We start from the raw sequence: 14740 nt of genomic DNA, 5'->3' as shown, positions 1-14740 counted from the left end.
AACAACTCCACAGTGGCAAAGACCCGGGGGTGGATGAGATCCGCCCGGAAATGCTGAAGGCTCTGGGTGTTGAGGGACTGTCATGGTTGACACGTCTCATCAACGTTGCGTGGAAGTCGGAAACAGTACCGAAGGAATGGCAGACCGGGGTGGTGGTTCCCCTTTTTAAAAAGGGGGATCAGAGGGTGTGTGCCAATTACAGAGGCATCACACTACTCAGCCTCCCCGGGAACATTTACTCTAAGGTACTCGAAAGGAGGATCAGGCCGATTGTCAAACCTCAGATTGAGGAGGAACAATGCGGATTCCGTCCTGGTCGTGGAACGACGGATCAGCTTTTTACTCTCGCAAGGATCCTGGAGGGGGCCTGGGAGTACGCTTATCCGGTCTACATGTGTTTTGTAGACTTGGAGAAGGCGTATGACCGAGTTCCCAGGGAGTTACTGTGGGAGGTGCTGCGGGAGTATGAGGTGAGGGGGTCTCTACTCAGGGCCATCCAATCTCTGTACTCCCAAAGCGAGAGCTGTGTCCGGGTCCTCGGCAGTAAGTCGGACCCATTTCCGGTGAGGGTTGGCCTCCGCCAGGGCTGCGCTTTGTCACCAATCCTGTTTGTAATATACATGGATCGGATTTCGAGGCGTAGTCGTGGGGGAGGGGGTCTGCAGTTTGGTGGACTAAGGATTGCACCACTGCTTTTTGCAGATGATGTGGTTCTAATGGCTTCATCGGTCTGCGACCTTCAGCACTCACTGGATCGGTTCGCAACCGAGTGTGAAGCGGCTGGGATGAGGATCAGCACCTCTAAATCTGAGGCCATGGTTCTCAGCAGGAAACCGATGGACTGTCCACTCCAAGTAGGGAATGAGTCCTTACCCCAAGTGAAGGAGTTCAAGTATCTCGGTGTCTTGTTCTCGAGTGAGGGAACAATGGAGCGTGAGATGGGCCGGAGAATCGGAGCAGCGGGAGCGGTACTGCAGTCGCTTTACCGCACCGTTGTGACGAAAAGGGAGCTGAGTCAGAAGGCAAAGCTCTCGCCATTTTCGTTCCTACCCTCACCTATGGTCATGAATGATGGGTCATGACCGAAAGAACGAGATCGCGGATACAAGCGGCCGAGATGGGTTTTCTCCGCCGGGTGGCTGGTGTCTCCCTTAGGGATAAGGTGAGAAGTTCGGTCATCAGGGAGGGACTCGGAGTTGAGCCGCTCCTCCTTCGCGTCGAAAGGAGCCAGTTGAGGTGGTTCAGGCACCTAGTTAGGATGCCACCTGGGCGCCTCCCTAGGGAGGTGTTCCAGGCACGTCCAGCTGGGAAGAGACCAAGGGGTAGACCTAGGACCAGGTGGAGGGATTATATCTCTTCGCTGGCCTGGGAGCGCCTTGGGATCCCCCAGTCAGAGCTGGTTGATGTCGCCAGGGAAAAGAAAGTTTGGGGCTCTCTGCTGGAACTGCTACCCCCGTGACCCGACCACGGATAAGCGGGAGAAGATGGATGGATGGATGGATGGATGTTAACTATATCGTAAAGCGCTTCATGGGAGTAATTGTGGGATGATACATTTTCAAAGTATCACGATATGTATCGGTTGAGTATCGGTATCGTTCTGTGGTATCGGTATCGGTATCATAAAAAAGTCAATGATATGCATCCCTAATGCTGACCTGTTTGAGGAGCTCGCCATCTTCTGTGGCTGAGAGGCAGGCCTGGACGCAGCTTTCCACCGAGCGATCCACCAGCTTCCCGGCTTCGATTAACTGCTCCTGGCAAACCGGTGAACTGATGGTGGGACTCACCACCTACAACAAGGATAAGGAAGCGTAAACAATTCTAATGGTGAAGCAGGTGAGGACAAAGTAAACACATATTTTCCATCTTCATTGATATTTCATGCAAAAAAGAGAAACACATGGCATTATATAGTCGTGCAAAAGTTAGGAATATGTGAAAAATCGAACATGTTTCTCCAGTTTATATCTAAATGGTACAGGTAATCTGCTTCACACATTCCGACTACAACTACTGGTTAACAGTATTAACATTTCACAGACAGCATAGGAAACAGAAAGGTAAAGAACAATTTGAAAGCGATTCAGCAGATGGTTCTCATCACAGGATCATGCAGAAAGGTGAGGATTTGTTTAGTAAATGCAACAATTCAGATTTGGAGCCAGGAGGGCATTTCAACTAATTAGAGGAATGTGGTTTGTTAAATAAAAGATGTGTAAATATCAAATCAAATCAAGTTTTATTTATATAGCACATTTCTAAACGATTTGTGGTCGAGCCAAAGTGCTGTACATATAATAAAAACAGCCTACAGTAGAGACACTTTACAGCAAATACAACCGCAGATTGTTCAGAATATCAGTATGAGAAAAAACGACACCCTCTATCCTTATAAATATGATGCTGGCGTAGGGTATTTAACGGTGCCTTGTTGATTCATGATATAATCATGCACCAAAAATATTTTCTAGCTGTGGAGACATTAGAGGTTATCTATTTATTACAGAAATCTCCATTTACCAAACCGTGCTGCACGGTCTACTTATTAGAGAAGATAAATCAACAAATGGGGAGGTGTTGTCATGCATGCACAACAGGTTCCCAAGTGACACCACTGCAAAGTTGGGAAACATCACACCACCAACAAAAATAAGCATGAACATCTACTAACTTTTTGCGAAAAGAGTGCATGTCACACAAATACTGATATGATAATTTAGCACAATGACTCTCAAATGTCAAGATGAAATCTGTGAGTCTAACAGATGTCTGTACCTTGGCACAAGCCACCAGCTGGGAGGTGGACAGCGCACACTGAGTGGCAGCAGCTATGACCCGGTTCTGGAGCATGGCGTCGTCCGCTACCTGTGCCACGTTCTTGGCCTTCAGCACCATCATGGCTGCAGCGTTGGCCACTGCTTTGGCCAGATTCATCAGGATGTCCTACAACGGGTTTCAAAGAAGAAATGAGGAAAAAACTCATCAATAAGATATACATGTCGGTCCTTAAACATATTTATCCCTTTCTAATAAACAAATGATACCTATTATGACAAGTGAAGAGAAAGGTTATCAATTTGAGTTCTGTGTCTGTGACAAAGGATTGTGTCTGTAGTTGTGCATAATTGCACTAAAAGAGAGGGGATGGGAAATGAAATGACATCTAAGTGCAATCTAATTTATCTTTAGCAGGAAAAGCGATGATCTTGTGCTTATTGTATATTTGACTTACAAAAGGGCAGCATCAAGAATACAAAAAAAAACACTTTTTCCTACTGCGCATACAGTAAGTACAACATATCATTACTATACACTACTGAAATACACTAGAGGTTTCTCAATACTCGAATGTCCCCTCCTCGACTCCTATCCTCGACTCCCCTCCTCGAGACTTGGTCCCGCCCACAGGAGATGCGAGCGGAGGAGCCGAGGAGGGGAACCGAGGAGAGAGGAGGGGAAGCAGCAGGCGGTTAGAGAAATGAGAACTCCTCTCCTCTGAGCGGTCATTTTAAAGAGACGTCCATTAATGATGACAAGAGGCACAGCAGTCCTCTGTCTGATGGACAGATGTGTTCATGACCACTTCTATATTTACTTTGATTCATTCACAGTGCGGTCTAATGAGACAATAACAGGCTACAGATGCAGACATATACACACACATATATTTATATAAATATATACAATTTCAGAATCAAACAAGTATGAGAGCACTCTCATAATAACGTAACACAATCAGAGACAGGATATGAATTGATCTGATCTATGTATAACCTCGGCAAACATTGCATTACAATAACAATCGTGATTCAGCCAAGTATGAGCTACATGAAAGAACAACACAGGCCTGGCAGCTAGAATAGCATTCAATTCAAACTAAAAACATCATCTCCTCTCTGTATTCCCCTGGATACAATGTGTTTTTCATTATCAGAGTTCCAGAGGAGTGAGTTTTCTTTAGATATTACACAGACGGTGATGATGATAAATGGATGGGGGGGGGGGGGGGGGTTACCTGGAACCTCTCGTCCATCTCGTTCTCTCCAATCTGGCGCAAGAGGTCTCCACTGGCCTGGCCGATGCTGCCGGCTGCTGTGAGCACAGTCTGTCTGGGCTGCAAACACACACACACACACACACACACACACACACACACACACACACACACACACACACACACACACACACACACACACACACACACACACACACACACACACACACACACACACACACACACACACACACACACACACACACACACACACACACACACACACACACACACACACACACACACACACACACACACACACACACACACACACACACACACACACACACACACACACACACACACACACACACACACACACACACACACACACACACACACACACACACACACACACACACACACACACACACACAACACACACACACACACACACACACACACACACACACACACACACACACACACACACACACACACACACACACACAGAAAACCATCAGGATGTGAAGCTGCATTTGGACGCCTGGTTGGAAACTGCATCATCTTGCATCTTGAAATATAGTTTCCAAGTAACCTCTAACGTGTTTAACTGTGCTGCATGCGTCTGAAACTAAATCATTGCCACTATAGTGATGCATTCTACACATCGCTTAACACTTTGATTTTAACACAAAGAAATGTATCATATTGCTAGTTTACTGCAGTAACACATGTTAAAACAGCATCTGTCTGGAGACTAAGGTGTTGAAAGAAATGTGCAGAGTCGATACAAACACAAATAATAATAATAATAATATACCTTATAATAAACAAATCAACCTTTGAAAAAGATGTGCCTAATCATCTATTGGCATGCATGAGACTGACTGCGTTCCAGCTTCTACTTGAATGTATATACAGTGTTGACTGGCTTTATGAATGATTAAATGATGTATTCTCTGATACGTGTAGGAAGATTAGCTTATCGCCATGGCATCAGCTACTGGGGATCCTTTAAATAAGAACACATAAACACAAAAGTTTACTTTAGGCTTCACGTAATCTTTCCAACTGCCCGCATGCATAATGCAGGAGTGTATAAAGATCAGCGTTGTCCCAAAGGTAGATGCACCCGTGTATTATGCAGATTACCAGCCAACAACTGTACAGTACATTACCTTCTGAATGATACTGCCACAACAACAACAACAACAACAACAACAACAACAACAACATCCTAATAGACTTTAGTGAGAGCATTACAGTAAAATGTAGACGGAAACAACATTAGCACAAAGTGTCTTTTACTTTTTAAAGTAAGTTCTGCTTTCACAAAAGCATGAAATGCCCTGCCATTCAGCCTAGCCACAGTCTGAGATCTTTTATTAAGACCGACCAGAACAATCCAGTTAGCCGCAGCCGGCCAGCATCAGAGGATGTTAATATAATTAGATTTAATATGGAGGAACAGAAGAGACACTGCTTTATTAAGAGATGATAAATTGTGTCGGAGCAGAGCTGCTCCTTGGCAAATTAGATTAACTTTTTAGGTTATCAATTTGGAAAGAAAAAAACATTGTGCGGAGTCAAATACACAGACACAATCTGTATTTTAACCAACACAAATGAATTGCTGAATCTGCTTGCTGTATGGACTCAAAGCCAGGTTCAGGCTTCACTTCCACACATTGTTCTAGATTTTCTGTCCATTATCTACTCCTATCTTTGTGCCTTCCCCATTTGACGTTAGCTCAATATGGTGGCCATTGTTGGTCTTCCCTTCACATTTCAATGTCTACAGTCATATTGACTATTATGTCGTTCAGACTTTACTTGTCATCTGCAATCTACTGTATGTCACATATCCAAAAATCATAGGCAGGGAAAATAGGGAGGAAAATCCTACACAGCTGGTTTAACAAGCTAAATAAAGAGATATTGGTACCATACAAGATAGGACAGGTGGTGTTTTGACAAGACATGGTTTCATTATCTCAGTGTTACTTTGCTCACCTCTCCAGAGGCCGGCTCCACAGCCTTCAGCAGGTCAGACACGGCCCCTGCGAGGGTCCTGGCAGCCCTCATCAGGTCATTACCTCCGCCCACGTCATCCTCCATCAGTGCAGCCAGCAGCTTCACACCCTTTGACATTTCTGTCAGGTTGGAGGAGATGGTGGTGATGGCGCAGCCCACGGCGGTGTAGTCTGTGTCAGTGGGATCGCCTGGGTATGGGGAGAGGGGACAGAATAATAAAAGAACAACACCCAATTCAAATGCATTATTGAGTCTTCTTGACATTCACTAACAATATTTACCTTTAACTGATATTAAAGAAATCATACACACATCAGTCCATTTTAGTAAAGGAATATTAGCAGGAGAATATTATAGAATAAATGAAAAAACAACCTACAGTATTTCAACTTGGAGGGTTTCAGAACGGCACATAGCCAATAGACACATCTACCAGTCTACATACACCAAACCACAGCAGGAAACAGGGACCTATAACATTTTACACAGAGCCTGAAACTATGTCAATGAACACCAGACTGATGGGAAAGGTCTGCTTTAGTCTCTAATTAGCCAGATCATTTTAACTCTGGCACTCCTCAAATGTACTTGTAAAACTGTGGGCATGACGTAACACTTACTCTGGTTTCATTAAGCCCTCCTAAAACCCTTATAATTATTCCCACAAAGGCTTTTCAACAATACATAAAGTAGCTCTACTATCAAGATGTCTGCAGTGAATCAAAGCCTTGGTAGCTGACAAGCAGCTCATAAATCTGCCGAGTCATGCCAGTGCCACTCACCAGCTGTGAGATTGACGACAGAGGCGGTTCCTGCAGTGATGGCGTCCACCTGGGAGTGGATCTCATGCTTCGACTCATCCATCTTGTTCTGGATCCATACCTTGGATGCCTAGGTACACAGAGGAAGACCACAACAACATCATTATTTTTGCATGCTTGAAATTCATCTAAACATGGCTGTCATTCTGCAGACAGCTCGATTATATATTACCATTTGTCACTATGATTTTCTGTTATGGCTTTTTTCATGTATCACATGCATAGGCAGTAATATATTACAATACAACGTGGTGTTACAGTGTGTGTGCACTGTACTGTACCATGTCCTGTCCCAGTGGGGGCAGGTCGTCCACCTCCCCTAGGTCGATCTGGGCCTTCTGCACAGCTTGCATACTGGTGTTGATGGTTCCCATTAAAGCCTGCTGTGCTGAACTCTATGCAAACAGGAAGACAAACAGGTTAATTTCTCACTGAATGCAGCCTTGAGGCATTTAAAAAAAAGCCTGCTTAGAAGATGATTGCACCCTTGTGAAGCTATTTGTAGCATGTGCCGAAACCAGCAACGAGTAGCGGAAAAAAAGATACATACAGCGTCAATTTCATCACTGAGCAAAAAGACATCACACTGAGTGCCAGTTTGCTGTTCTTACGAGAGGTGGCATGTGCCCGCGGTGCATCTGACCCATTGTGATCTGCTGCTGAGCAGACGGCATGGTGCCCATGCTGAGCGACTCTGTGCCGATGGAGCCGGAGCGAATCACCCCTGGCAGCGCCACCGAGCCAAGCTCCATTCGGCCCACACGATTAAACTGCTGCTGAAGGATGGTGGACCTGCAGGCACATAATCAGGCAGTTTGTAAAGCTTCTACAATGTTGAGGGAAAATCACCTGACCCTAAAACACCATGTGTTCAAAAGAAGTCCTGTCTGAAAGGGGGCATATTATTTTCAGTGTTTTGGTTCATACTAATAGTTTTGGTTCAAACAACACATTTGCTTAATTTAAATGATTAGAAACACATTATTTTACGTATATTATCGGTTTCATATGCCCTCTGTCTGAACACTCAATATGTGTGCACATCTCCTTTAGTCCTCCTAAAGTGTCCAGTCTGCTCTGAATATCTTGCGAGAAAATTAGGGTATGTACAAGTATTAGAAATATAAAAAAGGTATATTCTAACAATCCTACAAGTGACATACAGTAGGGAGGGTGGCCAAATCTGAAGGCTTGTTGAATTAACAAGTGAGCTTTTCATGATGTGTCACCTTTAAGTAGATTATTACTCACAGCATGAAAATGTATCCAAAGTTTTCTTAAAGAGGGCAAATCTGTCAAGTTACAAGTAATCATAATGATTTATATTTAAATCACACCTTCATTAAAGTTGAACTCAAGCTGGGAGAATCATATTTGAGTGTGTGTAGAGTAACAGGGATCCGAGAATGAGCACTTTCAAAGCATGTTTTTCATATAGGCATTTATCACCAAAGGGAGTGAGGTGACGAATCAATCAGTGGGAGTGATGATTAGTCATTATCCTCTCCACAAATCACTGGTCTGACAGTTTTACAAAAAGTTGTTCCAATCACAGTGCTGCATGAGGATGAAAACGTGAAATGAAGTGAAAAAGTAGGAACAAAAATGGCTGTTTGGATGTAGCAAGATTAAATGTATTCAAAATACAACATGTTAGTAATTCTGTCATGTTACCATATATAGACAAGGCAGTAGCTAAAACAAACCATAAGAATAACTAACAGCAGATAAACTAGTCCCGCAAAAGGAAAGTAATAGGAACCACATTAGCTTCATGTCACAGATAGCAAAGCACAATTCAATGTATAGAGAACACCATTTTGTTTCTAGGCTTTACATGGCCATGGAAACGGAGCCTGTACAGCCCGAAAAACGTTAGATTTTCTCTCATACAGACGTTCAGAACTGAAGATTAAAAGCTAAATCCAATGGGAGGGATTTTTACCACCGAGCATTTGGCTGTGTTCGCCTCCTGATAGTGGGCCACTAACACAAAGCAGAGCGACATTGTAGAGTCTTCCCACCGTATCCTTCTGGAAGACAGAGCTTCGTTTTGATTTTCCTCAGATAAGGCCTTCCAGTGTAACACTTGCTATGTGTTTGCAGTATTAAAGACTTTTGCCTTCGGCCCTGCGCGCAAGCACAGATAACAAGAAAAAAACACAATAACGATTCCAGCAGAAGATCTCAGTTTAAAGCAGGAAAGCAATAAGCTATCAATTGGGGGGCGAGACATGAAAAGGGCTTCAGAGAGCCCACTGTGGATAAATGAGCTAATACACATCGAATCAGGAAATGTTCAGAGAGGGCCTTTGCTTTTCCAGTGCAGCAAAATGTCCTCATATAATTATTATCTCTCAGGATAAAGTCCAGCTGAGGAGTTGTTCGTGCGGTGAAATGAGCTTCTGGAAGATGGATGTGTGATCTGCGGTCGAGGAAGGTGGTGAAAAGGAAATTGAAAAGGGACCCTGACTGATATTGCTTTTTTTGATGGAATAATATGCAATAACTTTGTGTGAAGCTGTTGAGCACAAACCATCATCATACCTCCACTGCACTGTAACAACAATGTAATGCAGGATTGTCGAAGGATTATCCCAAACCACTGCAAGTATTTCGTGCCGTAGTTTTATTCACATTCACACTATGTGTGTATCTTGTTTTCTACAGCTTTTTTATTTATTTATTTACTATAATTAAAGAACTTTCTCCAAAAACTTTAAAGGCAGTGCTGCTTGGAGCTCAATGTTAGCGTATGGATGCTAACATGCTTACAATGACACCGCTTAAAGGCAGATTATAATATTCATCATATTAGCATGCTGACATTTGCTAATTAGCACTAAACACAGAGCACAGTTAAGCGTTGACAGGAATATGTATTGTCGATGTCAAAAACCGAAACATTGGACAAAATGATATATTACAGATATTTCTTTGAAAAAACCCAAATGTTTGCCATATTTTCAGTCGTTGAGTCAAAGACTCGTGTCCACTGAGCCATGCTGCTTTCAAGCCTTAGAGGTCAAAACACTTAACATATTTACTCACTTTTTCGGGGAGACGGATTCCTCAAGCATGGTCGACTCCTCATCGCCTTCTAAGCCAAAGCGGTCCTTGCTTTGCTTCTGCAGCAGAGAGAAAAATACAGCAAATATTAGTTTCAAAACAAGTGCAAGGATTTCAAACAACAACCCTGAGGGAACCTACATGTTACATTGACTGTGCTATAAAAACAACCTGGGCCCAAATTCACCACATGATTGAAATTGATCTCCATTTGACACATAGTTCATTCTATTTGAAGGGTTTTATTCCACAGATTAAGGTGATTTAAACTAAAATGCCAACCAGGCGAAAGCTAAACAGTGTGAAACTTTCTTAACTGCAGTAAAAAAGACGGATCAAAAACTCTTGCAGGAAAGCTGTCTTGTACTTGTTTTTATTTAAAAACAGCTGTGTAACACAGCAGCCTGAGCATATCAACAGATATGAGACTTTATCGAGCCATTATGATTCATCGGGGTCTCCAGAGATGAATGTCTCACCTTTTTAAGGATGATGTCGATGTAACCGGCAATGAGCTGAGAGATCTGTTCCCCTTCAGTGGTCTGCACTGAGTAATAGCTTTCCTGGTATTCCCCAAAGTCCTACAAACACAAGTCAAATCTTAAACATGCATTTTCATTGGCAAGTAAAGAAAGTAACCGATGCAGTGCTTATGTATAGAATATGAGGATTTATTGCGTGGATTAATGTGTAGCCAGCTAGTGTCAGATACTGTAAGTACTACATATTGTGTTGGACATGAAACCGCTGCAACATACAGAGAGTAGGATAAATCCAAAAAGCATGTTGGAGCAGATTTTATCTAGGATCCGAGCAGAATGAAATGAATCCGGAATACTTTTTGAGTAAAGCTCTGTAACACCTCACATGGGCACAATATACATACAGTATATCCAATGGGGTTGCAGGGTGTTTCTATCCCATTTACAATGGGCTGAAATCTATGGCTCCTTAAACGAGTGAACGACAAATCAAATCAATTTTGAATCCAACTGTAACAAGAGCACAGAGCCTAAACCGAAAGACACTCTAATGAATTAACAGGAAGAAAGAGAAAGCATGTTAATTTAATAAAGACAGAGCATCGACCAGATCTGAACGATTAAATCCAAGTTGCTCATTGACTAAGAGTGCCGACACAAAGGAGAGATATTGACAGGGAAGACAAAGGACTGTGTTCAATTACTGTCTACGAGTGTGGACAGAACGAACACAAGGTTACATAGGCTGAAAGAACAAAGCCGGCTGTACCAACTAATGGTGGAAAATTATATAGATCAGTAAAAAACTAAAAATCCTGGAGGGCCTGTAAAAGCCCTCGGGGCCTCCAGGGGTTATGGGTTAGCGACTATGGAATGCTATTTTTCCAGGGTTATTTTTAAGATGTTTCTGCCCCATTGAATCACACTCGAGGACGATGGAAACGACAAAAGTGAGCAGATAAGATGTCAATCAATTAATCAATGTTTATTTATATAGCCCAATATCACAAATGTTACATTTGTCTCAGTGGTCTTCACAGTGTGTACAGAATATCAGTATGACAATACGACACCCTCTGTCCTTAGACCCTCACATCGTACAAGGAAAAACTTCGGAAGAAAACCCAGATGTAGAACTGATCAAGGGGAACACAGATCGGAGGCCAGGAGGTTGAAGACTTGGGTCAGTTGTTAAGCTTAAAATGAATAAAGGTTGAGGTACAGTGTGGTCTAGCAGGACTGTGGAATGTGTGAGCTACTGCAAATGACTATTTGATGAGGTGAGCTAACAACGTAATAGAGTGTGTGGTTTGTTCTATTCTTCATCTCTACCCTTATCCTCTGGTGCTGAAAGACACTGATTAAAAGCCAGATCAGTGTCCAGTCAGATGTGTTTTTGCAGTACGTGTGTCTTACCAGGGTGAAGCTCTTGGGCGACGCAGCCCACCTCTTCACCGTGGTGAGGGGCCACTCCTGAACCACGTCTTTGGTCTTCTCCTCCACTCTCATCACAGACTCTTTGGTGATACCCAGGAGCCGCGGCACCAGCTTGTTCTTACTCTTCATCTTTTCCTGAAAAACAAAAATGTGTCACAGTTACATTATGTTGCAACCACTGTTGGATGCACATATATAATCAGGTGATGGCTCATTGAGAAATATGTCAACCTACTTTCTGCTTTGCTTAGAAATATGTATCTTCTTCAGGATGCAGCTAGTTTATTAGACAATCTTGTCATTACTAGGCTATGGGGGTTTTTATTTTCAGTCACAGATTTTTAACATAGCGGTCTGAGATGTGTAATGGATGAGTTTAACAAAGCACTATGTAGACTAGTAAATACGTGAGCTGCTTTTTCCTGTCTGTTGGAAGTGATCTGCCCTCTTTGCTCTATGTTCACATGGCCCCTTTAAACAAGTGTGTTTAATGTTTTATCACTGCTGCAAATGGCTTCACATGATAAGTTAACTTGACAAAAAAAACATTAATTTTGCTTCATTTAAGATTTTTAGATTTCAGGTCATTTGTGTCATCTCTCATAGGATCACATTGTATTAATGACATGAGAATGACTAAACCAACAAGACACCAAACCTCATGATACAAAAACAAATGTCATTTTTTTCTTTACTTGAGAGAACTATTCATTCCATCTTTCATTTGAATTTAAACGGGTTTGATAAGGGCATTACTTGAATAAAGACAGATTAACACTCCAAGCAACATACTTCAAATTCAAAGGCCTAGCCGCTTCAACTTTTATTTTGCTGTCACACGCCAAGATGGGTATTCATCCGTCTAACCAGTTAAAGAAACAAAACACATTTTTCCCTGTTAGTAATTATAGCGTAAGTCTTAATCATGTCTTAATCATGTCAGAAACTCTCAACCTCCCCTGCATTCACTAAGCCTCTAATGTCATACTCCAGTCGCTCTGTGAGCTGACGGAACAGCTGACTTCTTCTCCTTTCCCTTCATGGACAGAGAAAGTGTTTCTCCAGGAGCTGCAGTGTGTGAGCAGATGGACAGACTGTGATGGGGTGTGACGTGAGGGCAGAGAGGTGAGTTGTGTAAAAATCATGGAGCGCCTGTAAAACCCCTCGGGGCCTCCAGGGGTTATGGGTTAGCGACTATGGACTGCATTTTTTCCAGGGTTATTTTTAAGATGTTTCTGCCCCATTGAATCACACTCGAGGACGATGGAAACGACAAAAGTGAGCAGATAAGATCTCGAACTGATCAAGGGGAACACAGATCTGAGGCCAGGAGGTTGAAGATTTGTGTGTTTTTACGCTTAAAAGGAATACAAAAATGTGGTCTCGGAGGACTGTGGAATGTGTGAGCTATGAGGCGAGCTAACAACCTAATAGAGTTTGTGTTATTTCTATACTTCATCTCTACCCTTATCCACTGCTGCCAAAAGATACTGATTAAAAGCTAGGAACTGTCTGGCAGAGTAAGTGACTTTTTTTCCTAAGCAATTACCAGAAAGGATGTCATTTTCAACAAAAAAAACCTCAGCAATGAAGCCAGAAGAGGTGACAATTGGACAGAGATGTCAGACGATCAATGCAGACAGGGAGGTTTCCCAAGGCTTTATGCTGGATTTCCTCTTGGTGACAAATAACATGAGGCAAAACAAATCCGCCGATTGCTGGCAGCACGATGGCAGCTCGACTTGGTTTGCCGGTGCGATGTCTCCTAGTCTCCCTTATTCACTCCACTTCTCCCACAAAATACTATCATCAGTGGCACACTAGGCTGCACTGACAGCATTTGGTTTACTTCCAGGAACACACTGACGTCCATGCAGTAAAGGTGCTGTGTGTGTGTGTGTGTGTGTGTGTGTGTGTGTGTGTGTGTGTGTGTGTGTGTGTGTGTGTGTGTGTGTGTGTGTGTGTGTGTGTGTGTGTGTGTGTGTGTGTGTGTGTGTGTGTGTGTGTGTGTGTGTGTGTGTGTGTGTGTGTGTGTGTGTTAAGAGAGGAGAGAGATGATGGTCAATGTATGGCATGCAAAAAGCCAAAGGTTCATTCATATGCATTTTTTTGTCTTATTTTTTTTACATTTACAGATATAATGGGTGGAAATTAATGATTTTTTCTGTAAGAATAGTTGCGTGAAAAAAGGCTGTACTGTTCAACCCAATTTAAAAACAATAGAAAGCTGTATGTATGCGTCATTTCCCCACCCCAATTTTATTTTTTATAAAGAAAAATATAATCGCTATTTAAAGATTATTATAAATAACGAAAGAAAAATGTTAATTAGCAATGAGTGATTATTGCTAACCTCATTGGCAGTTTTTTCCGGCCCTAATTATTTCCCTCTTGGTTCAGAAGACATTTTCAAAGTTCAGGTAGACACAGAAAATGTCCCCACCAGCTGAGACCTGCCCTCAAACTCTTTAACCTTTTCACACCAAGCTCAAAGAGCGTATTTCACACTCGGGAGATAAAAGGCTCTTGCTATATTTCCACCAGTTCATAAAATCTGCGTCCACTTTAAAAACAAATCTATTTTAAAAACAGGAGAAAATAACTGCAGGCTAAGTTTTTCTCATTTTCTCGAAAGCAGATGATCTTTTTGTGGAATACAATGGTGCGGGGATACCTCATTAAAAATTGTATATTTTTGTGAATTCACCAAAAATAAATAATAAAATAAAGACTTACTTTGACCAGGAAGAAGGAGACGCCATATGTCCGCAGAGACCGCGCCAGTTTGACATATTTCACTTTTGTTTCAATTTCTGTAATTTCTCCACAGTCCTTGTGATCCTGCAGGTTGGAGCATACATGTATTTAAACTACTGCTTGATTGTCAAATGTGTTAA

The 14740-nt window shown here is 42.4% G+C and overlaps 1 protein-coding gene across 2 annotated transcripts in view; it reads right to left on the bottom strand.

The window, feature by feature from the left end:
• The window catches only part of tln2a (talin 2a), a 99829-nt gene that overhangs the window by 39658 nt on the left and 45431 nt on the right, over window positions 1-14740 (bottom strand). For both annotated transcript variants that reach the window (XM_071207143.1, XM_071207144.1), the window contains exons 10-20: window positions 14580-14684; window positions 11823-11978; window positions 10404-10505; window positions 9907-9983; window positions 7467-7647; window positions 7137-7250; window positions 6817-6925; window positions 6014-6222; window positions 4019-4117; window positions 2779-2946; window positions 1659-1793 (exon numbers count right to left, since the gene is read on the bottom strand). In XM_071207143.1, coding sequence (XP_071063244.1) covers window positions 1659-1793; window positions 2779-2946; window positions 4019-4117; window positions 6014-6222; window positions 6817-6925; window positions 7137-7250; window positions 7467-7647; window positions 9907-9983; window positions 10404-10505; window positions 11823-11978; window positions 14580-14684 — 1455 coding nt within the window. The remainder of the gene's footprint in view (window positions 1-1658; window positions 1794-2778; window positions 2947-4018; window positions 4118-6013; window positions 6223-6816; window positions 6926-7136; window positions 7251-7466; window positions 7648-9906; window positions 9984-10403; window positions 10506-11822; window positions 11979-14579; window positions 14685-14740) is intronic.

This window comes from Pseudochaenichthys georgianus, chromosome 3 (genome assembly GCF_902827115.2).
Source record: "Pseudochaenichthys georgianus chromosome 3, fPseGeo1.2, whole genome shotgun sequence".
NCBI classification, from domain to species: Eukaryota; Metazoa; Chordata; class Actinopteri; order Perciformes; family Channichthyidae; genus Pseudochaenichthys; species Pseudochaenichthys georgianus.
Note: the sequence above shows the minus strand (reverse complement) of the source record. Positions and strands in the feature narration are given on the sequence as shown.